General features: G+C 40.1%; 1 protein-coding gene across 1 annotated transcript; it reads left to right on the plus strand.

Annotated features, from left to right (window-relative positions):
- The first annotated feature begins 125 nt into the window (after positions 1 to 125).
- On the plus strand, positions 126 to 20,523 carry sec61b (SEC61 translocon subunit beta). The gene is made up of 4 exons (XM_085988181.1): positions 126 to 265; positions 2,633 to 2,736; positions 11,284 to 11,385; positions 20,132 to 20,523. The coding sequence occupies exons 1-4, from the start codon at positions 263 to 265 to the stop codon at positions 20,217 to 20,219; spliced, it is 297 nt and encodes a 98-aa protein (XP_085844307.1). The 5' UTR covers positions 126 to 262; the 3' UTR covers positions 20,220 to 20,523.
- Positions 20,524 to 20,744: the final 221 nt, after the last annotated feature.

Raw genomic sequence — 20,744 nt, forward strand, 5'->3', positions numbered from 1 at the left:
TGTGAATGATACCAGATTAAGGAACATGTATGCGAGTACATTTAAAAATGTAACCGGGTGCGGATTTTTTTATTTTACAATGTTTGATGTTTATTTTTTCGTGTTTTGTTGTTGATTTTTATCAGGCGGTGTAAGGGCGCCAACGCTCTGGGAGGGGGCCTGAGTTGTGTGTCGTGGCCACATTCGGGCTGGTCAGCAGCAGGCGCTCGCTCTTTAACTGTCGGACCCGGGGAGTGAGGCTCGAACGGACAGCGGCGCTAACATGGTAACGGGCATTGTTCCTGGCGTTCCACCGCGCGGGAAGCTCCAGGGACACGTTCTTTCAATGGGCCAGAGTTCCGGGGGGGGGGAGGGAGGATGGACGGGCGAGGCTGGCTGGCTGGCTGGCAGGCAGGCAGGCAATTTAGACATGACCGCCGCATCAAGGCCTTCAGTGTCTCTCCGCCGCAAATTCAATATTTCAACTTTATTCTGTATCTTTCAGGAGGGAGTGATTTCCCCCACCGTTTGTTATGTATAAGATAGACGTGCATGCTCTAGTTAGCATTTCGATTTGTTTGTTTGAACCCATCAGAAGATTTCGGAGTTGTAATAAAGCCACGTCAGCAATAATCAAAACCCAGATGGCTTTAAATACGTTATATTTGCAGTATATTCTGCAGTGTGAATATGTTTTGTTTGAATACTCCTTAAAATGAAATGGGCTTACAATATATGGAATATTATTGGTGTAAGTGTAAATTTGTGTGTGTGTTTGTGGTTATTTCCATTCTCAGAATTTTGTATTCAGCTTGTTATCTTCACATTAGAATTATATGGAAATAAAAGGTCTGGTAGGGAGAGAAGTCTGAATCCTGTTCTGTGCTCCATAACGTGCATGTGTGATAGATTTCCAAGTTTGCTAAATAATGAATTAGATGATTTATTTGAACGAATACAGGGGAAAGACATTTGATGTAAATGTCACCTTGACTCAATTTTGCTCCACTACAGTCTTGAACACATAATCTAGTCTGACACTTCAGTGTAGTACTGAGGGAGTGCTACATTATTGGACATGCCACCTTTCAGTTGAAACACTAAGTTGAAGCCATGTCTGCTTGTTCAAACATCCCATAGTACTATTTAAAGAGCAGGGAGTTCTTCCAGCAATAACAACAGAAAATGCTGGAAATACTCAGCAGGCCAGGCAGCATCCATGGACAGAGAAACAGAGTTAACGTTTCAGGTCTGGGACCCTTCATCAGAACTGGAAAAAGCTGGAGATGTAACAGATATCAAGGGGGAGAGTAAGGAATTGAAGGGGGGGGTGGGGAGAGGAAGGAATTGAAGGAATATACTGTGCTTTTGTAAGAGGCAGGAAAGATAAAATGTTGCAAATGGGAATGGCAAAATCATACAGCATGAAAAATGGGGGCAGGGATTATAGTTTGAAATTGTTGAACTCAATGTTGAGTCCAGAAGGCTATAAAGTGCCTAATCGAAAGATGAGGTGCTGTTCCTCAAGCTTATGTTGAGTTACATTGGAACAATGTAATAGGCCGAGGACAGAGAGATCAGAGTGGGAGTGAAGTGGTGAATTAAATTGACAGGCAACCGGAAGCTTAGGGTCGCCCAATCTGCATTTGGTCTCTCCAATGTAGAGGAGACCGCATCGTGAGCAGTGAATACAGTATATTAAATTGCAAGAAGTACAAGTAAATCGCTGTTTCACCTGGAAGGGCTGTTTGGGGCCCTGGACAGTTGAAGGGAGGAGGTAAAAGGGCATGTGTTGCATCTCCTGCGCTTGTTATTTCAGATTTCCAGCATCCGCAGTATTTTGCTATTGTATTTGAGTTCTTCCAGCATTCTTGCCAACATTCCTTACTCCTTCAACACCACCATAAACAGATTGCCCTATTGTAACTTCATTTGTTGTTTTGTCGGAAATTGGTTGATATATAATAGTGACTACTTCAAAAGTAATCCATTACATGTGATCCTTGCACGACTGTTCCATGTTAATAATTAGTATGTAGCTGATCTTTTTACAAACCAAATTGGGATTTCTTTAAAATTATATTTTAATTAATTTTGTTCCCGGAGATGTGGGAGTGTGTTAAAATAAAACCTGCCTATTCGTCTGCCTGTGAAAAAGAATAGTGGCAACTAGTGGATGTGTTCCATGCATGCAACTTGACACCACCCAACACAACCATTTTAAATATGACACTATCTCCTGAGTCCACAGTAATCCCTTCAGCTAACTCAGTGAGTTTGGGGATGTTGACCTTGGAAGCTATAGGGATTCAGAGTTGCAATGAAGAATTGATCAATGTACTTTATGGTGATGGTAGTTACCCCATTTTGCTTCACTACTGTTTTCCTTTAAGACCCAAGATCAAGAAACCATTTTATTCACAACTCCTGTACAGATATCCTGTCCTGTTTGTAATATATGGCTCAAATTCAATGTACTTCTTGGAAACAAAATGATCAGTCCCAATTGATAATACTTTGGACATGCACTTTTATCTACTGTATTGGTAGGTTGTGCTTCCTACTTTGGATCTTAGTAGATGTTTACTGCTTATAATGTATCGAAAGAGCATTTTATTCCCTTTGTGCTAATATCTTCTTTTGCCCTTTTTAGCCTGGACCTGCTGCAAGTGCAACAAATGTCGGTGCCTCTAGCCGATCGCCCAGTAAAGCTGTGGCACCCCGGGCTGCTGGTGGTGGATCCACAGTGAGACAGAGGTAAATAATTTGGAGCAGCCACCGCATCAAAGTGATGCAGTACTTTGAGACATTGTTGTCTGGCATTTGTTCTTCGTAATATCGAACATGATGGGGGAGTGCAAGTTGGATACAGTTCGATCTTTACATTGATAATATGATTACTATTGATAATCTAGCTTAGGTTGTTCTCAGCAATTAACAACTGCTCATTTCTCTGAGCAAGACGATGCCCGTTAAAAGATGGCCTTGAACCCTTTGAAGGTCAAGAGTTATGCACGCGTACAAAATAATCTGCACAATCTTCTGTACTTGGCATGCAGTACATTTCACCCCTTTTTTATTTTACTAATTTATTTTAATGCAAATGTGGGGTTAGGAGATCAATTACGGATTTTATAGGTTGAGTATTAGAAAGTAAAATTTAATTTCAGAGTAATTTCTTGCATACTAATGACCGTTAACTCTGTTACTGATAATTTTGACTTTTTTTTCTTAAGATGTGATTTCAATTGCGTTTTTGCAAAACAAAATTAATGGGAAAATATCAACGATGTAGCAACAGAAAAATGCAGGAAATGATCAGCATGACAGACAGCATCTGTGGAAAAAGGAACAACATTAATGTTTTGAGTATAGCTCTTCATTAGATCTGATGTAGTTTAGTGTTTGGTTTGAATAAATATTATGGTTATTGTAATGAGCAATTGTTATTTCCTCTTATGACAGTGAGATGTAGGGGCTAAAAATTAATATACTTGATGGCAGTGTGGAATATGTTTTTCTTTTTAGTAGATGAGTGAAAAGAGTAGGCAAATTGTTTTTATATATGAAAGTATTAAGTTCCCTAATTGCTTAAGGAGTGGAAACATTGTTCAACATAGTAGTAAGCCATACAGAGCAGAAGATCTTTGGTTTAAGTCTTGGGCTGTGCTAAGTTAAGTAGTTTCAGCAGTTGGGGTGGTACAGTTGGCTTCCACCTGTGTGCCAGAGAAGTGGGTAAAAAAAAATTTGGAATACTTATAAATGTTTGAAATTGTGTAAGTTGTGATATATTAATATTTAGTTGGATAAAATACAAATTGTAAAATATCTGTAAAATCAAACTTTAGAACCATTGAAAATTTTGCAAATCTTTTCGATGTTTCTCATCCCTAGCAGGTGGACCTGAATTTCCTCCCTCTGCTAATTTTGGTGAAAAATTTCACAAGTAAAAAGTGGCCTGGAGAAAATGCTAATTGGTGATTCATGCACGTTTCTGAGCAAAAAAAGTCCTAATTTCTACTTATTAAAAGTAATTGACGATGAACTTGTGTAGTGTTCCAAACTGCTCAGTCAAGTCGAAAAATGATTATTTTACTTCAGCTCAGCCCAGCGCTTAATGAGGGGGAAAACTTTTAAGGATCATCACAACAGGGAGAGAAGTAAATAGAGCATAGGAGTTTTCTGTCTGAGAATATGGATGTAATATCCGTTTATATATGTGGAGGCCATAAGAGGCACACGAGTTGTAGCAGTATTAGCCCAGGCACTGGGAGTCCAGCAACAGTTAGCTGCCTGACATCATAGAGGAGCAAGGCATAAGGAGGCTGAAGTTCAACATGAAGACGTGAAAGGACAGTTAACCTTGCTCAGTGCACTACTCACAATTTGCGAATGTCACCACTGCCATCGACTGTTTAGTTGCATGGATCTTTCGGGACACCCAAGTGGGACATCATAGGGGTTGGACAATTAGTTTGATTTTTAAATAACTGATACTTTATTTTCAACTTGATTTTTAAAAAGCAAATTCATTTCATTTAGTTGTGCATTGCTAGTGATTTAAATATTAATGCATTTTGCTGCCAAGTTAACCCCAGGAATGTTGTGAAATTCTCTGTCTTGTTTGTGGATGTGTGCTACTGCTAAATGTACTAGTTAGGGGAGTAGTTCTAGTAGATGACTGTATAGCCATTTGGTGATCCGTAGGGGACACAGAGGGCCAATACTTAGATCTGCAAATAGCCCATTAGTGCTAGGTAGTTCATTTGCTGTGGGTGTAGAAATTTCAGAGCTGGTGCTTGCTGTCATTGGTGCAATGCTTGGCTCTGTGGTGGCACAAAATTTCTATTGATATAAGTACCAATTGATTGCCCCTGTTCCATTGCACAGATGCAACAGGTGGAGTGCATTTCATGTTGATACTCGTCAATGTGTAAACATAAAATGCTGTGCATCTATGAGCTTTTGGTGTCCCTATATATGGTTGCCTGATCTTCTCCAACTACGTTGATGATAACCCTGCCTGTATCTTGGAAGTTTAAACCCCAAAGTCACCATGGCAGCAGTGGCAACAATCGTGAGGCCTACTGTGCCTATGGACTGCTTAAATGAGATCTCCAAATATCACATATTTAGTGGCAGACTGGTTCAGATAGATGTTGCTACCTGATATTGCTCTTGAGAGATGGCCGTGCATATCCAGGTGTTGGACTCTCTCGCACTAACTATTGTGTGTAAGAAGGCAGATGATTCCCTCCTACATTGCTGCAGTAGCACCTCTATTTGAAAGAAAGAACAGGGTTAGTGATCATATTTATGCTAATAATGCCCAGTTTTGCCTGTTCATCACCAACCGTAACGTAACTGTTGATGTGCTTTGACTGCTTATCCACGTCACGTTGTGGGTGAGCCAGATATTTTTCCAGCTCAACATTGACAAGACCAAAGCCAGAAAGTTCACACCTGAACCCTGATTCGATTTCCCTGGCTGTTCAATTGGGCTTAATCTGAAAGTGCAAATTTTGTTGTACTGTTTGACTCTGAGGTGAACTTCCATCCCCGTGCCCTATCTGTCACAAGGACTGCCGATACTGAAGCCCTCTTTCATGCTATTGTGACCTCCAGGTTTGGCCTCTCCAACATTGTCTCGTCCAGAGCTCCACCACCTGTATCCTATTCGATACTAAGTCTGATCGCCCTGACCTCCACTGGCACCCCATCAAACACATTGATTTCAAAATTTTCATCCATATTTACAACCCCTCCTTGGCCTTACATCATCTTGTGTCTGTAACTTTCTCTAGCCCTATGTCCCAACTTGAATCCTATGGTTTCTGACTAGCCTACTGTGAAACAGCCCCAACCCCAATCTCCATTTCCTCCCCCCCCCCCCCCCCCCCCCCCCCCCGCAAAATCAGTGGTAGCGCCTTCAGCCATCGTAATCATGCATTCTAGAATTCTCTTCCTAAAACTCTTTGGCTTGTTAGATCTCTTCCCTACCCTCCCCCCACCCCCTCCCAATTAGTTCTGCGCTCCACTCAAATCTCCTATGTTCCAAATGCCTTCAAAACTGTCCCTCCCAAACAAATTCAGTGATGACTTCCTCATATGGAGTGAGTTGCTTAATGTCATTGGGTCCACCACTGGCTCCCTCTTCTGCCAGTAAATGAGCATTGGGGACACAGAAGCAATGCCGGTGATGTTCCCAAGCAAATTCCTTCCTGCAGTATATTGTATATTCCCATATATAAAGTAACTTGCACAACCTTGCTATTTTCGTGTCTCAAATATTACTTGCTACAACCTTGCCAATATTTCTCTGGCGCATGGAGATTTTTCACAACTTTCCTTTTTGTTCATTTATGTTGTACTGATATGTTGCAGCAATAATCATACCCTACTTTTGTATTGCCACAGTTTTGAGTTGCCTTTACATATTTGGAGGTCATCCACCAATAATAAGAATGTTCTTGCGTTACTGCATCAGAGTTTTCCAGTGATTATAGGCGCTTATCATTGAGTCATGCTTTGCTTTGTTGATGTTTAGTTGTTTTAACCGCAAGTAGTTCACTCCATGGCTGGATTAACAAGTTTCAACATTTGTACTGGTTAAGTGGCTAGTTAGCTGCTTGAGAAGTGTTAAAGGATCATTAATAATGGCCCAAATATTCGATCGCAGGCCTCCCGCGGGCGGAGGGCTGTGATCTGCAAAAATCTGCACCCTTACCTGAGGGCTCCCGGGAGGCGCAGAGTTCCGCTGCTGGGCCTCCAAACTGCCGGTGCGCAGGGCCCACGTATCCCAGAGGTGCAGGTAGTTCGCAGCGTCTCTGGGATCACGTGGGCCATGGGGAGCCAATCAGAGAAGGGAATCTCTCTTCATACATTTGACAGGAAGACCTGTCAAATATATGAATGGAAATCACCCCAAAACATAGTAAAACTTCAAATAATTTTTTTTTAAATCACATTTTTAAAATTACTTGAAATTACATAAATTAACTTTTAAACAATTAAATTTTTGAAAAAAATAATTAAAGTTTTTAAGAGGCTAAAAATAAACTTAGCTTTTTTTAAAAGTATTTTTAAATGATAAATCAGTGGGAAAATTTAATTTTTACTTTTTTTCAACTCTTAAGCGTAAGAATTGTAAGTGTTTTCTGTGGGCGGAGGGTCTCCAAAAAGTAGAACTCTCCGCCCGCAGAGGCCCTTCTCCCGGGCAGGCGGAGGATCTGTCGGGGGGAAATGCCGGTTTTCAGCACATGCGCAGTGTGTGCCTGAAACCGGCGTTTCCGATGTCCCTACGGGTGGGTACACAGCGCGTACCCACCCGTAGGGATCGGAATATCCGGCCCATTGTACATTGTGATTGGCTTTTTTTTTTCCATTGCTGTTAACAAAATGGTATTGTCAGAAATTGCACAATTTAATTTTGAAAAACAGGCATTTTTCTGTGAAACAAGGAATGTTGAGCTCCTTGTCTTGTAGATGCTTCAATGTCAAAATTTGGCAACAAATATAATGGCCCGTAATTTCTGATAGGAGGCTTCCGCACGCAGGAAGCCTCCTATCGGAAAAATATCTACGCCCTTAACCTGAGGGCACCCGAGGTCCGGACACATCCGATCCTGGGCCTCTCCACAGTTGAAATGCGCAGGGCCCAGGTATCCCAGAGGCGCATGCGGTTCGCAAGCGTCCCTGAGATCACGTGGGCCAGGCCAGCCAATAGGAGAAGGGAATCTCCCTTCATACTTTTGACAGATAGACCTGTCAAATGTATGAATGGAGATCACCCCAAAAACATTAAATACATTTTTTTAAATCATGTTTTTAAAATGAGTTAAACTTAAATTAAATTAAATATTTTAAACAAAAATGTAATTTTTTGAAAAAAATGTTTTTTACGGAGCTAAAAATAAACTTACCTTTTTTTAAAGTATTTTTAAAATTATAAATGAGTGAAAAACATTTTTTTACTTTTTTCAACTCTTATGCTGGTAAAAGCAGGCCTTACGCTTGCTTTTACCAGGCGTAAGATTTTGAAGTGATTTCAGCGGGCGGAGGTTCTGCAGAAAGCAGAACTCCACCCGCAGAGGCCCTTCTCCAGGGCAGGCGTCCGATCTGTCAAGAGCATTCTTGACTGATCGGAAATGCCGGTTTTCAGCACATGCACCTTGCATGCCTGAAACCGACATTTCCGATGTCCCTATGGGTGTGTACATAGCCTGTACACACTCATAGGCATCGGAAAATACGGGCCACTATTTTTTTTTTAAAAACACATTTTGGTCTCGTCGGTCCTTTAAAAAAAACGCTCAAAATTGAATAAAACAAATACTAATTTCTGGCTACAAGTCAAACCATTGTACTTTGAATTGCAGAAATGCCCCATAGTATGTAATAAAGCCCTCCAACGTTGAGTATTGTAACTTTCTTGGTCATTTCCGAGACAGTTTAGTCACTACGTTTGCTGTCTGATCCTCCAGTACAGGCAGTGTAAACTCAGTTAGCATGCTTAGCAATGGGAAGAAGTCCCAGGCTTCAATTTACGCCTGCAGACAATTTCCACTGCCTTGAAAAGGGCAAAGAGCTACTGAAAACTTTCACTTCAATTAGTCCATTCTCAATTTTGGTGTACAATGTGAACACTGCTAGGATTTGTTTTGAACTCTAAAATGAAAGCCAGCTTCATATTTCCAGTCTTTCTCAACACCCTTCCCCCTCCTCCCCAGTCTGCCTTGCTGGGCCATGTACCAGCTATGGGAGGTGATGCAACACTTGATGCCAATACTGCTCTTGGCCACTAGGAGGTGTTTGAGTTGCTTGGCAATGACTTGGCCTCCTAGTTTCCTTTTCTCTCTTTTTTGACCCCTTCCCTCACCAAAAAAAACATGATTCCTGGCCTGTGCTTGGGAGTTTTGTAGAGAGAATGATCAGATCTGTGGCCCACCACTGTTGTGCTGCAAGATAAGGCACTGTGTTGTCTATCACTCTCTTCAGTTTAATTAATGCTCATTATAAATTTTGCACCGTGCAACAGTTCCAAAATACAACATTGATGGAAATTGGTAGTTTGAGCTTCATCTTTTATTATTTGTTGATCTAATTGGTAGTTTGAGCTTCATCTTTTATTATTTGTTGATCTAAAGCCCTCAGGATAAAGAGGGTTAAATAAAGTCTGAACTCCGAGATGACAACAATGCAATCAAACTGAGAGCATTACTCCTGCTTGTATCAGTAGCGAACCTCATTGTATCCCAATGGAATGTGTGGAGGTAGAACATTGATACAAGATTAGTTTCGATTCACAGGACTCTTGAAATGCCTGTCACATTACAGGGAGCTTCACATCGTGCCTGCTATTTTTTTTCTTTGTTTCAGCCAATGTTGGCTGAAACACAGGTGGCCAAATCAATTGATGCAGCAGCATTTTGGCAAGCTATTTGTGCAAATTTTATATGCTGAATAAATGCATGCCACATTAGACAAAGAGTTCAAATATGTTGTGTGCTATTTGTTTTTTAGTCTGCACTTCTACTTGTCCTTGGTGTAAATTACTGAACAACAATTCCTGATGCAAGTGACTGCTGGAGAAAGGAGGATGAGCCCCGCGGGGTTGACTCTCATTAAGTCTGCAAAGTATTGCAGGGTTCCGGAGATGGTGCTTCATCTGCTGATAGTGGTGTTCGTCATGCTGGGACAGGAGGAATTTGTCAGCTAGGTGGTGGAAAGGGATAATCTGGCCCTCCCTGGAGGATCTGACCTAATCTGATGATCCCTTTCTGATGCCAGGCTGTGAATATCACTGAAGTAATTGAGGAGATAGGTGTTAGACCCGGTGGGATCTTCAAGAAGGCACCAACCTCCTTCCAGATTGAGAGGGCTGGTGTGGCAATGGGGTGTTTTGGTCTGTTGTGAAAGGTTAGCTGTACAATGTTGATGGGGAGGTCCTGATCTCCACTCCCAACCACCATGACCACTAATATGCAGGGCTCTTCCTCTCCTTGGTCTCCAGGTCTAATTAACCTCTGGAAACCAGACCAAATCGGCTGCCTCAACCCTGTGGCCCACATTACTCCCAGAGTAAGCACAGTCGCAGAAACCTGGACCTATCGATGTCATCCTTCTGCAAGCATCATACAATCAAAATGTACAATGGCTGCCACACATATATGTGGAAATATACAGTTTCATAAAATATGTGAATCTATCTTGTTGAGCATTCAAGTTTATAAAAAAAAAAAAAAAAAAAATCCAGATCGAAGCATGCATTCACCCATATTAAAAAGGTATATTATAAATAAGACAACATGGAGTGTTTTCCAGGCTGTAATCTCTGCATTAAGATGATCGTTATAAACCACTAGGCCCTTCAATTAAAATATCACATTGTATTTATCTCCAATACCCAGTAGTCTATTCCTAGGTCTTAAACTGCTTAATATTGTTAACATGCTACATCATTTTGCCTATAAATGGTGGGCCCTAATGTTGTCTTGAAGTAGCAAACTTGTCAATCAATCTGCCCATAAATCTTCATTTTTCATTACAAAAATGAGTTTTAATGATATTTGGGTAGCCCCCCACCCTCCAAACCTGGTTTCTTTTTGTATTTTTACTCCCCATTTCTTCATTAGCCTTGCCAAATACCTGCAGTCGAGTGGGTGGCCTAAACGGGACTGCACTTGCCCCAATGTCCCCTACATGACGGGAGGTGACGAAAACTACCCAGGTGCCACTCCCTCCCCCCCCAAAATCTGGAGGTGCCACATCCTCCATGTTAAAGATGGCCTGAATTGGGAACCGAATGGAGCCCCACTCAAACCTACCCCCATCCAACTCCACCGCACTGAATGTGAGCGCTCTGCTGCTCAGCATTGCCATCTGTTCTTGTGCTTGCAAATTTTTAGCTTTTAGCTAAGAGTTTTAAGCTTTAGTACCAACCTCCTCTTAAAATAGTGTTTTGAGTAGAGCTTTATTTTTGCGCAGAAATAAGAGGTACTTTTTAGGGGGTGAAGTAATATTCCATGTACTGTATGTATTTTTACATTTTCTACTGTAATATTTGGATTAGGGAAGAAAAGCAAAAGAAATACAGTTTGTAAAGCTAAGGATTGTGAACACCCAGTAAGGAAATCCACTGTCTATTGCCAGAAATTATTTTAATTGGACCTGTCAAAATGACTCTAATCTTGGGTAAAAGGAGGTTCCTGCTAACAAAATACTGCCCCTGATTACAGTGCTTAGTAAGGGGTTTATAGTATGATGTGCAGCTAATGTCTATTTTTCCTTTCCCCTCCCTCACAGGAAAGCCACCAGTAGTGCAGTGAGTCGTGCTGGTCGAACCACCTCCACGGGCACTGGGGGTATGTGGCGGTTCTACACGGAAGATTCTCCTGGGCTTAAAGTGTAAGTGCATCCTATGGACACTGAATCACAACACAATCTTCATTCTTCTAGCTATGTGTGATTGCATTGCTGTAAAATCAGCCAACGTGTGCTATTAATATCCTAATCCCTATAACATCATCCTCATTTTTCGCTAACCATTTTTTTGTTTATTTACTAAACAATAATTGCTGATGACATCTTTGAGCCGACTGGCTTGGAATAATTACTGAACCTGATCGTATGACGGAGCTGCATTAATATACCCACTGATGCTAAAGGCACCCAGGTTAATGAGTGAATCTCATTGGTGTTAATTCAGATTCCATACACTGTTGGGTTTAAGCTAGTGATGTATTTTACAGTAATTCTCCAGATTTATGTCTTGTACTGCATCTTTTACCTTCATTAGAAAATGAAGATCCCCTCACTTCTTTAAAAAAAAAAAAACACGTTCTGGAGATGAGCTGCTTTTTTGGTAGGTTCAAAACCCCCGCAAGAGTGCCATAGTTAAAATGTAGTAAAGGTCGGATCAGACCGAAATCTGCCGGAGTATATTGTGTGTAAATATAAACAAATTAGTTGCAACATTAAATCTTCAGCCTAGAACCCATAAAATATAATGATGCTAGGAGTTTGTAATTGGAATAGAAACACAAAAGCACAAGATCAGAGAGAAGCAACTCTGATCACTTACTTTTTAGATCCACCCACTCTTTAGTTATCTGAAGTGCATTGTCCCTGTACAGTTAATCTCCTGATCTTGCTGTACAAGTAACCTTGCAAGGGTTTGCCTCTGGTACTGCAGAGCCTGTGCTCTCAAACTGCTAATATTGCAATAAAAAAAAGACTTGCATTTATATAGCGCCTTTCACGACCTCAGGACATCCCAAAGCGCTTTACAACCAATGAGGTATTTTTGAAGTGTAGTCACTGTTGTAATGTAGGAAACACGGCAGCAATTTGCGCTTGGCAAACAGCAATGTGATAATGACCAAATAATCTTTTTTTGTGATGTTGATTGAGGGATAAATATTGGCCAGCACACCAGGGAGAACTCCACTCTCTTTGAAATAGTGCCATGGGATCTTTTACGTCCATCTGAGAGTAGACGGGGCCTCGGTTTAACGATTCATCCAAAAGACGGCACCTGCAACAGTGCTGCACTCCCTCAGCACTGCACTGGAGTGTCAGCCTAGATGTTTCTACTGATGTCTCTGGAGTGTGACTTGAACCTACAACCTTCTGACTCAGGCGAGAGTGCTACCCACTGAGCCACAGCTAATCACAGGATAATTATGGATGAGGAAAACATTCAGCCTTCTTAGTTCATCCATATCGGAAAACCTTCTGTCAACATCCAATTGTTTAAGTGATTTCCAAGTTTGTGCCTCCACTACCCTACCTTGAAGTCCATTCCATGTATTGATCACTTTTTTGAATGAAGAACAACTTCCTGGCATCTGTCCCAAATTTGTTTTGAACCTGTGGCCCCTTGTCCTGCAGTTAGATTACTTGAAGTAGTACTCGATTTACCTTTTTCTATATTGTTCACTATATTTTGTACCTCCCGAGGTCCCCTCTCAGTTGCTTACCTCTGAGTTGAAAAGCCCAAGCTTTTCCAGTCTTTCCTTAGAACTCTGTTCTTTCATGGATCTATCTTCGGACTCTGCAGCATCTCCAGGACTTGAAATGTTTTAAATAAAAACAGAAAATGCTGGAAGCACTCAATGACCTTAGTTGTGTCTCAGCAGCCAAAACTGGATACAGTGCTGAAAATGTGGACTGACCAAAGCACTGTGTAGTTTTTACATTACATGACATCCTACTTTACTGAGTGCCAGATCTATTAGCTGCTACAACTCTTTCAGCTTCACTCTTGTCTAACTCAATATGATTCAATAGGATACATAAGTCTCATCTGCAATAACTCTCACTTATCCATAACGGAAGGAGTATTGACTGCTGTTTACTGTATTAGGTTATCAAATGAATTATCCTTGAGCTTCTTGATTAGTCTAATAATCCTTCCTCTACATTCTTGTATTTAGAATTGCCATGTCTGCACTGGCGTTTAATTGGATTTTAATTTTCAATGTTTACACTTGTTTGTTTGCTCTCTCTTTCCCCTGCCCCCTTCCTTGTTTATATACTAAATGTTCCATGCTTAACAAGCTTCCTCCCCTCTCCATTCAATCTCCTGGTATGACTCGTAAATAGCAATCTTATTATTCTGGCTTACAACTTGGAAGTTCATGTGGCTGACATTAAAAGGATGCAGGAGGTGGGAGTTTTTACTGCAAAGTGCATAACTGCATGTGATGGTTTAGTGTGAAACTGCAACTGTGGTATAAATGGGAGGGATGAGACACATTTCAATTGGTTGTAAGACATCAGTAAAATTATTGCATGTTTTTTAGCTTGGGATAGCACAGGAGGAACATTATAATGGCATTAGCATTAAAGCTTCAGCTTCTGAGAAGACCAAAGATTCACAGTAAACCTGCTCTGTTTACACTTCCATTATTTAAAAAAAATACCCTAACCTATCATACAGTTCACTATATAGAGGACTATACAAGAGTACAGGAAACAGTTATTGACTTAATGTGATGTAACATTATTTCCCTGGGTAGAATGTACAATTCTGGAGCTGTTTTAATAAGTTACTTCAGTTCTCTTGCAGAGTTAGAAACAGTAACTTAACAGTAACCTTTCAAGGTAAATATCCTAAAATAAAAACAGAAAATGCTGGAAACACTCATCAGGTCAGGCAGCATCTGTGGAGAAACACAGTTAACGTTTCAGGTCGATGACCCTTTGTCAGAACTGGGAAAAGTTAGAGATGGAACAGATTTTTAAGCAAGGGCAGGGAAAGGGGGAGGGGAGGAAAGAACAAAAGGGAAGGTCTGTGATAGGGTGGAAGGAGGAGAGATTAAAAGACAAAAGGGATGATGGTGCAAGGCAAAAGGAGATGGTAATGGGACAAGTTAAGAAATAAAAGATGACTAGATGTAAATGGCAGAATCATCAACATTTGCCATGTGAGAGACAAAAAAGGTAAATACCCTGATGTCCTCGAGCTTGACTTTTTAAACAATCTTTTTTTAAAAAGAAAGGGAAAAAACAAATCTAGATTTAATTCTTGCAACTTTTTTTTTTAAAGAAAGGAATCTTGGAGTGAGACTCTTTTTAAAACATTTATCTTGTAGCACTTGGATTTTGCTGAAAAGTAAAAATTAAGCAACTCTGGTCCTAGTTTTGTGGTCTTTAACTGTTCTTGGCCTAACAGTTGCTAGCATAAATAAAAACAGGAAATGTTGAAAATACAAAGCAGATCATCGTCATTTGTGAAGTGCAAAGACGGGTTAGCATTTCTTTTTACAAATGTTGAGACCTCTCACTTTCTGTCTTTATTTGAATTACTAGGTTTTTTTTCCTTTCGTTCTTTCTCTGATACTTGCTCTCCGAGTAGCTTATTAATTTAGGTTTTCATGTGTACCTAGGATAGTATAAGTACCAGCATCATACCGCTTTTGCTCAGTAATTCCACAAGTATTCCTTTACAATTTAAAAATGTTCTTTCCTGCGTTGAACACCTCCATGCCTCGTGCCATCACCAACTTAAAAAAAAAAGACTAGTTTCAAGCCTTTGCTACTTTTGAGTGAGAGGGTGACTAGTTATCTTTCATTATTGTCTTGCATTCCTTGTGCAGAAACAAGTAGCAGATCTAATCACACAATACAGTTTTGTTATACAATGGTGCTGGCTTAACGTAAAATAATACTTTCCTTTGAAAACCTAATGGGTGAGATTTGTGGGTCCATTGGTATTGCTGTTAGTTTAAAAAAAAATTGTGTTTGGAGGTAAAAGTAAAGAGAGAACCAGTTTTGAACTAGATGACCAATTCCTCTTTTACTTTGTGTGAGGATTGAAGTCTCACATTTATGTAAAGCAGTGCCAAGCAGTTATTTTGAGTACTGAATATTCTATTGATTTTTGTTGAATTTCTAGTTCTTCGGGATGGTTTAATGTGCCAGAATATTTAACAGTTTGCTGGTTAGAGGTCCATCAGTAAAGATCCTGCTTTTAACAGCCTGTTGGCCCCATTGATTAACCTAGTGCATTGTTGCAAGTTTACCATACAGGATACTAAATGGAGATATTATACAGGTTGAATTAATTTATAATTAAATGATCAGCATTGCAGGATGAAATGTATGTAAAATAGAGTTGCATAAGCATCCCACCTTTTTAGTTTGACAACTAAATTGCCATACAATTACAAATAAATGGAGTTATTATTTTGCATTCTGAACTTTGTAGCCATGCAGCAGGTTATGATTGGGGCAGTAACCTAAATGCAGTCTCGTGTGTTTCAAAGGATGAAAAATAGAATGCTGTGCAAGCTGAAATTTAGAATACAGTCTTTTTGATGAATAGAAAAAACAACAACTGTCTCTTAACTCCCACATTGAGTGACCTTTTAAATTTGGTCTTTTTATCTTTTTAAAAATAAATTATCTCCTACGTGATGCCTGCCTCAGGTTCTCTACAGTGAGATAAGATGTGCTATGATAAGCTGATTAAATCACATCCTACGCCATTTCTTTAGGGAGTTGGGCTACAGAAATGAGAATTCAAGACACTCAAGAAAACTAAATGACATGTGACCCATCAACTGTTTTAACTGGACAAAATTCACCTTGACTTCTACAGAGCCAAAGCAAGACTACCACTACTGATTTGTACCATAAGACATGATTGCTCTTTACACTAAATTTATTTGACAGTAATAACTGGTGATGTGAGTTATTGTATTTATTGGCCTCCATTAACTCTCTTGACTCAGTTTTGCATATGTTATCACCGGTAAGTACTGGGGATTAGGTTGAAGGAAGGAAGTACTTCGGTAACTATGGCTTTCCCAATTTTATAGTTTAACAAGAAAAGAGATTTCACTCAAAACAGTTCAATGCTTTAAGTAAAGTTTGACATGGTTAAAGTCCAGTTATTGATTCTGAAATTTAGTCAGTGCTGTAGAAACTGGGGGAGATGGGAAAAGGTTTCACGTACCTGAGGTTTAGATGATTTTAACTTGTTCGTACCAGATTTCTGTAGCTGACTATCTGTGGCTATGTTGTAACTTTAGAGTAACTTGACTAGGGTGTGTAGCTTTCTGCTCATTGTGATCAGAACTATTTTCCTTGCCCATATTTGGCAACCACAGGTGAGGGGGGGGTGTGCATATAGTCTTTTTTTAGCAGATTTTAATTGATTGATTTAGTTGATTAAATCTGACAAGTGACTCTACTTCAACAACAACTTGTATTTATAAAGCACCTTTAATGTAGTAAAAACATCCCAAGGCACTTCACAGGAGTGTTCTCAGACAAAATTTGACACGAGCCACATAGAGATATTAGGACAGGTGACCAAAAGGAGCGACTTAAAGGAGGAGGAGAGAGAGGCGGACAGGTTTATGGAGGGAATTCCAGAGCTTGGGGCCTAGGCAGCTGAAGGCACTGCTGCCAGTGGTTTAGCGATGAAAATTGTGAATACGCAAGAGGCCAGAATTGGAAGAGTGCAAAGATCGTGGTGGGTTGTAGGGCTGGAGGAGGTTATAGAGGGGGCGGGGAGGCCATGGAGGGATTTAAACACAAGGATGAATATTTTAATCGAGGTGTTGCCGGACTGGGAGCCAATGTAGGTCAGCGAGCATGGTGGGTGATGGGTGAATGGGACTTGGCGCAGGTTAGGATACGGGCAGTACTATTGGATGAGGTTACGTTTACAGAGGGTGGAAGGTGCGAGGCCGGCGAGGAGAGCGTTGGAATAGTCAAGTCTAGAGGTAACAAAGGCATGGATGAGCTGAGGCAGGGCGATATAACAGATGTAGAAGTAGGTTAAAGGGAAACAGTTTAGGGGTATATTACCCTAATGTACAAAGCCTAACTTTAGATGTACCCCATATTAAGAAATATGTGTGTGTATTATCAGCATCCTTTATTGAAGGGCTTCTGTGCAGATCACAGGAGTTGTACCCTGTGATTGTGTACATGATTCATTAGACTCCCTTGCCTATCATCAGACTGTATCAGTAAGTGGGAATGTACCCCATTGGCGTGTATGCACATTGAAGATCTTCCCTGTACAGCCTCAAAGTCTTATCTTAATAGAAGATCTTCAATAAATCTTTGTAAGACACTAAAGGGGCAAAATAGCTGTCTTCAAGACTTGACTGGGGTGGGGGGAAGTACTTGTGGTGTTCATTGCTTTTTACTTCATTCATTTTAGCCAAAAAGATTGAAGGTGGGTGTTTCACCTTGCAAGTATCTGTTTTTAATCATGCACTTTAACAACATTTGTATTAATCCTTAAGTCTTTATTTCTTTTCACGTTTCATCTTTTAAATTTGGTTAGGTGGCATGAGTTGCCGTTTAGGGTAATATAGGGTGTTTCTCGGGTATTTTCACCCATACTTCTTTTAAGGTCAAATAGTACCTTGGTTATGTATGTCAGTAGTAGATGAGTTTTATCAGCTTTGACTGTTTCAACGTATATGCACACATTGATCTGGGGCTTTCAATACCTTGTGCTCATTGTACACATGGGAAATGAAACAAGAGCTTTATGTCAAAGTCCATTCTTCATCCAATATCTGCAATGAGACAGATGAGTTCAGAATTTGAAAAAATAAATTCAATAGTCAAGACAGTGTGCGACTGCCTTTATTTTAAGGCCCAGAATATTGTTAGTCTCTAACTCTATAAAACGAACGTTCAATTTAAGTAAAAAGCAGACCAGTGAATTCTACCTTAATTAAATTGTCTCTTTGGTTATTTATCCACAATTTAAGTACATGGGCTATTTGTTTTAATATAGCTGAGCTTTTTATATACATTTGCTAATCAATTTTCTTTTATAATATCTTCATAATCCTGAGCTGGCTGTCATGTACAAGAACTTGAGTTTTTAAATGTCTCCTGCAAATTCTTCTTGCCCAGATCGATAGAAGTAATATTGTGTTGACGATGGTGTGACCTGTTTCCCTGCCCTCTGTTCCAGTCCAATTTATGCTATGTGCGGCATTGATAGCCAATCAGATTGGATACATTGGGAATTAGATAAATACTTGAAGGGGAAAAATTGCAGGGCTATGGGGAAAGAGCAGGGGAGTGGGACTAATTGGATAGCTCTTTCAGAGAGCCGGCACAGGCACAATGGGCCAAATGGTCTCCTTCTGTGCTGTACCATTCTATGATTCTAGATACCAGTATTTAATGTTTATGGGCAGAAAGGGGCCTTTCTGTGTTCAACTATTTTAAAGGCAGCTTCGCGTGAAGTCTGTTAATTTTATGCCTGAGTTAAGCCCCTCACTAGGAGGGAAGATCAGAGCAAATGGACAATAATAAAAAGGACGTGTGTGTGGTTATGCTGTGTGTGATACTGCACTTTGTTTTGCTAAGATCTAAATCAGAAGCTAGTGTTACTTAAAATTGCTGTACACACCCTCGAGTTTGTTGTTGCCGTCAAGGTTTTTTTTCAGTTTTCTAAAAATGAATTGCACTTCACACACAACTCTTCTAGATATTGGAAAATGTGCTGGTTCTGAACTAGAGAACCACTAGGATCCAGTGAGAGTGGGAGGTTCTGTATTTGCACAATTAACTTGATAGCTGTTTAAATTCAATCTCCCCATAAGCTGATGAGAATCGGCTGTGAACAATTTTGTGTGTGGTTAGAATGTGAACGGGATGTTCTGCTCGTGTGCAAAATTCAGAATATGTAATACAGGAAACTTTGTGCTATCCGGCACCGACGGGACCAAGCTGCTGCCGTTCCCTCAAAACTGCCGTACACTCCAGAGCTAATGTTGAAACATACGGAGATTTTAATCTCCGTATGAATCAACAAACCCTGTTGCTTAGCAACAGCCTCTAAACAGTCGGCAAGCGTCTCTGTAGCATCTCTAGCTGAAGCTGTTGCTTAGCTGCAGACCCTGCAGAGCTTGACTGTTCAAAAAAAGCAAATAAAAGAAACGAAAAGAATAAAAAACGGCTCCTGATTTTTGCCGGTGGCTCCAGCTTGCCAGACGGTTCGGCTCCGGATAACACAAAGTTTCCTGTATTGTGATAACTGTCCTGCATTATTAAGTTGTAATTAAATCTACTTTTTTGGGGTCTGGATAGCTTAAAGCTTGTGTCAGAGCTTGATGATTTACGATAGAGAACTGCTATGGGCTTTAATGCTTGCTGAGGACTATCGTGCAATGTAGATCCGGTACATTTAGCTTTAACTTCACTGGTGGAGGGAGAAGTGAAAGCAAAGCTGTGAGGAAATTTAGTTTTCCAATCTAAATTGTGCCTAGGTTAAAATTGTAGGCGCAGTTTTTTTTTCTGATATTCTTCATTTGGGTTTAAAATCTTTAACTATCTCTCATTTTTAATAGACTTAGAAAAACTACATAATACAACATATCTAAAGTGACTAATGGGCAGAATGATGCATGCTGTATAGTTCTGGGCACAGAATCCTGCCTAAGATGAGGAAGCAGGAATAACTCTGCGTGTGTGTTTGATATGCTTTTTTCCCCCCAACAGTGCTGGTAAAACTAGCATTGTGTGGGTACTCTTGCTGTACCACTAGGTGTCTCTTTTGTCCCTCATATTACTGTCATTGCATTGACATTGAAACTATAAAAGCTCGCAGTGGTGTAAGTACTTTTAAGTGTGCTTGTATTGATTTTTTCCCTTCTCTCCTCAGTGGGCCTGTTCCAGTGCTTGTTATGAGCCTACTGTTCATCGCTTCAGTATTTATGCTGCACATCTGGGGCAAGTACACTCGCTCATAGACAAGACTTCAGCGACTTTCCCTCCTTTCAACTTCATGTATTCATTCATCCTGGACCAAATGCCTGTTTTTATGGGAACTGAATTCTGACATGTTAAACCTCACCTTCCACTCTTGAAGATTAAAGCGAAGACCATCTCAACAGGACTCGGTCCTTTTCCTAATTTTCACAAGGAGAAGTGTTGTCTTTGTGTTGGATTTCTGAAATCTTTGTTGAAAGTCTCTTTCCTACCTTTTGTTTTACACCTTTTATTTTTTTTGTAAAACAGCTCACTAATGTTCTGCAATAAAGGAAGTATTACTTATTTCTATGTTTTTTCAGCATAAACAAAGCAATTTTATCTACATAATTCACTCTACAAATTATTGTATGTGAAGCACTTTGGAATGCTCTGATAGACATTATAAAGCATCAAATAATTGCAGATGTTAAATCATATTTAACACTGAGAGGGTTAATCACAATGCACCTCCTTTTGATAAGATTCCTGTTAAAAAATACTCTTAGAACTGGGTGACACAGTGG

This window comes from Somniosus microcephalus, chromosome 5, assembly GCF_052327205.1.
Source record: "Somniosus microcephalus isolate GS21.2 chromosome 5, FLI_Smic_1.0, whole genome shotgun sequence".
NCBI classification, from domain to species: domain Eukaryota; kingdom Metazoa; phylum Chordata; class Chondrichthyes; order Squaliformes; family Somniosidae; genus Somniosus; species Somniosus microcephalus.

What these genes read in the sequence shown, in the direction of transcription:
- sec61b (XM_085988181.1), top strand. An exon ending in GGATCCACAGTGAGACAGAG is followed by an intron (nt 2,737 to 11,283) that starts GTAAATAATTTG and finishes CCTCCCTCACAG; the next exon opens with GAAAGCCACCAGTAGTGCAG. An exon ending in GATTCTCCTGGGCTTAAAGT is followed by an intron (nt 11,386 to 20,131) that starts GTAAGTGCATCC and finishes TTCTCTCCTCAG; the next exon opens with TGGGCCTGTTCCAGTGCTTG.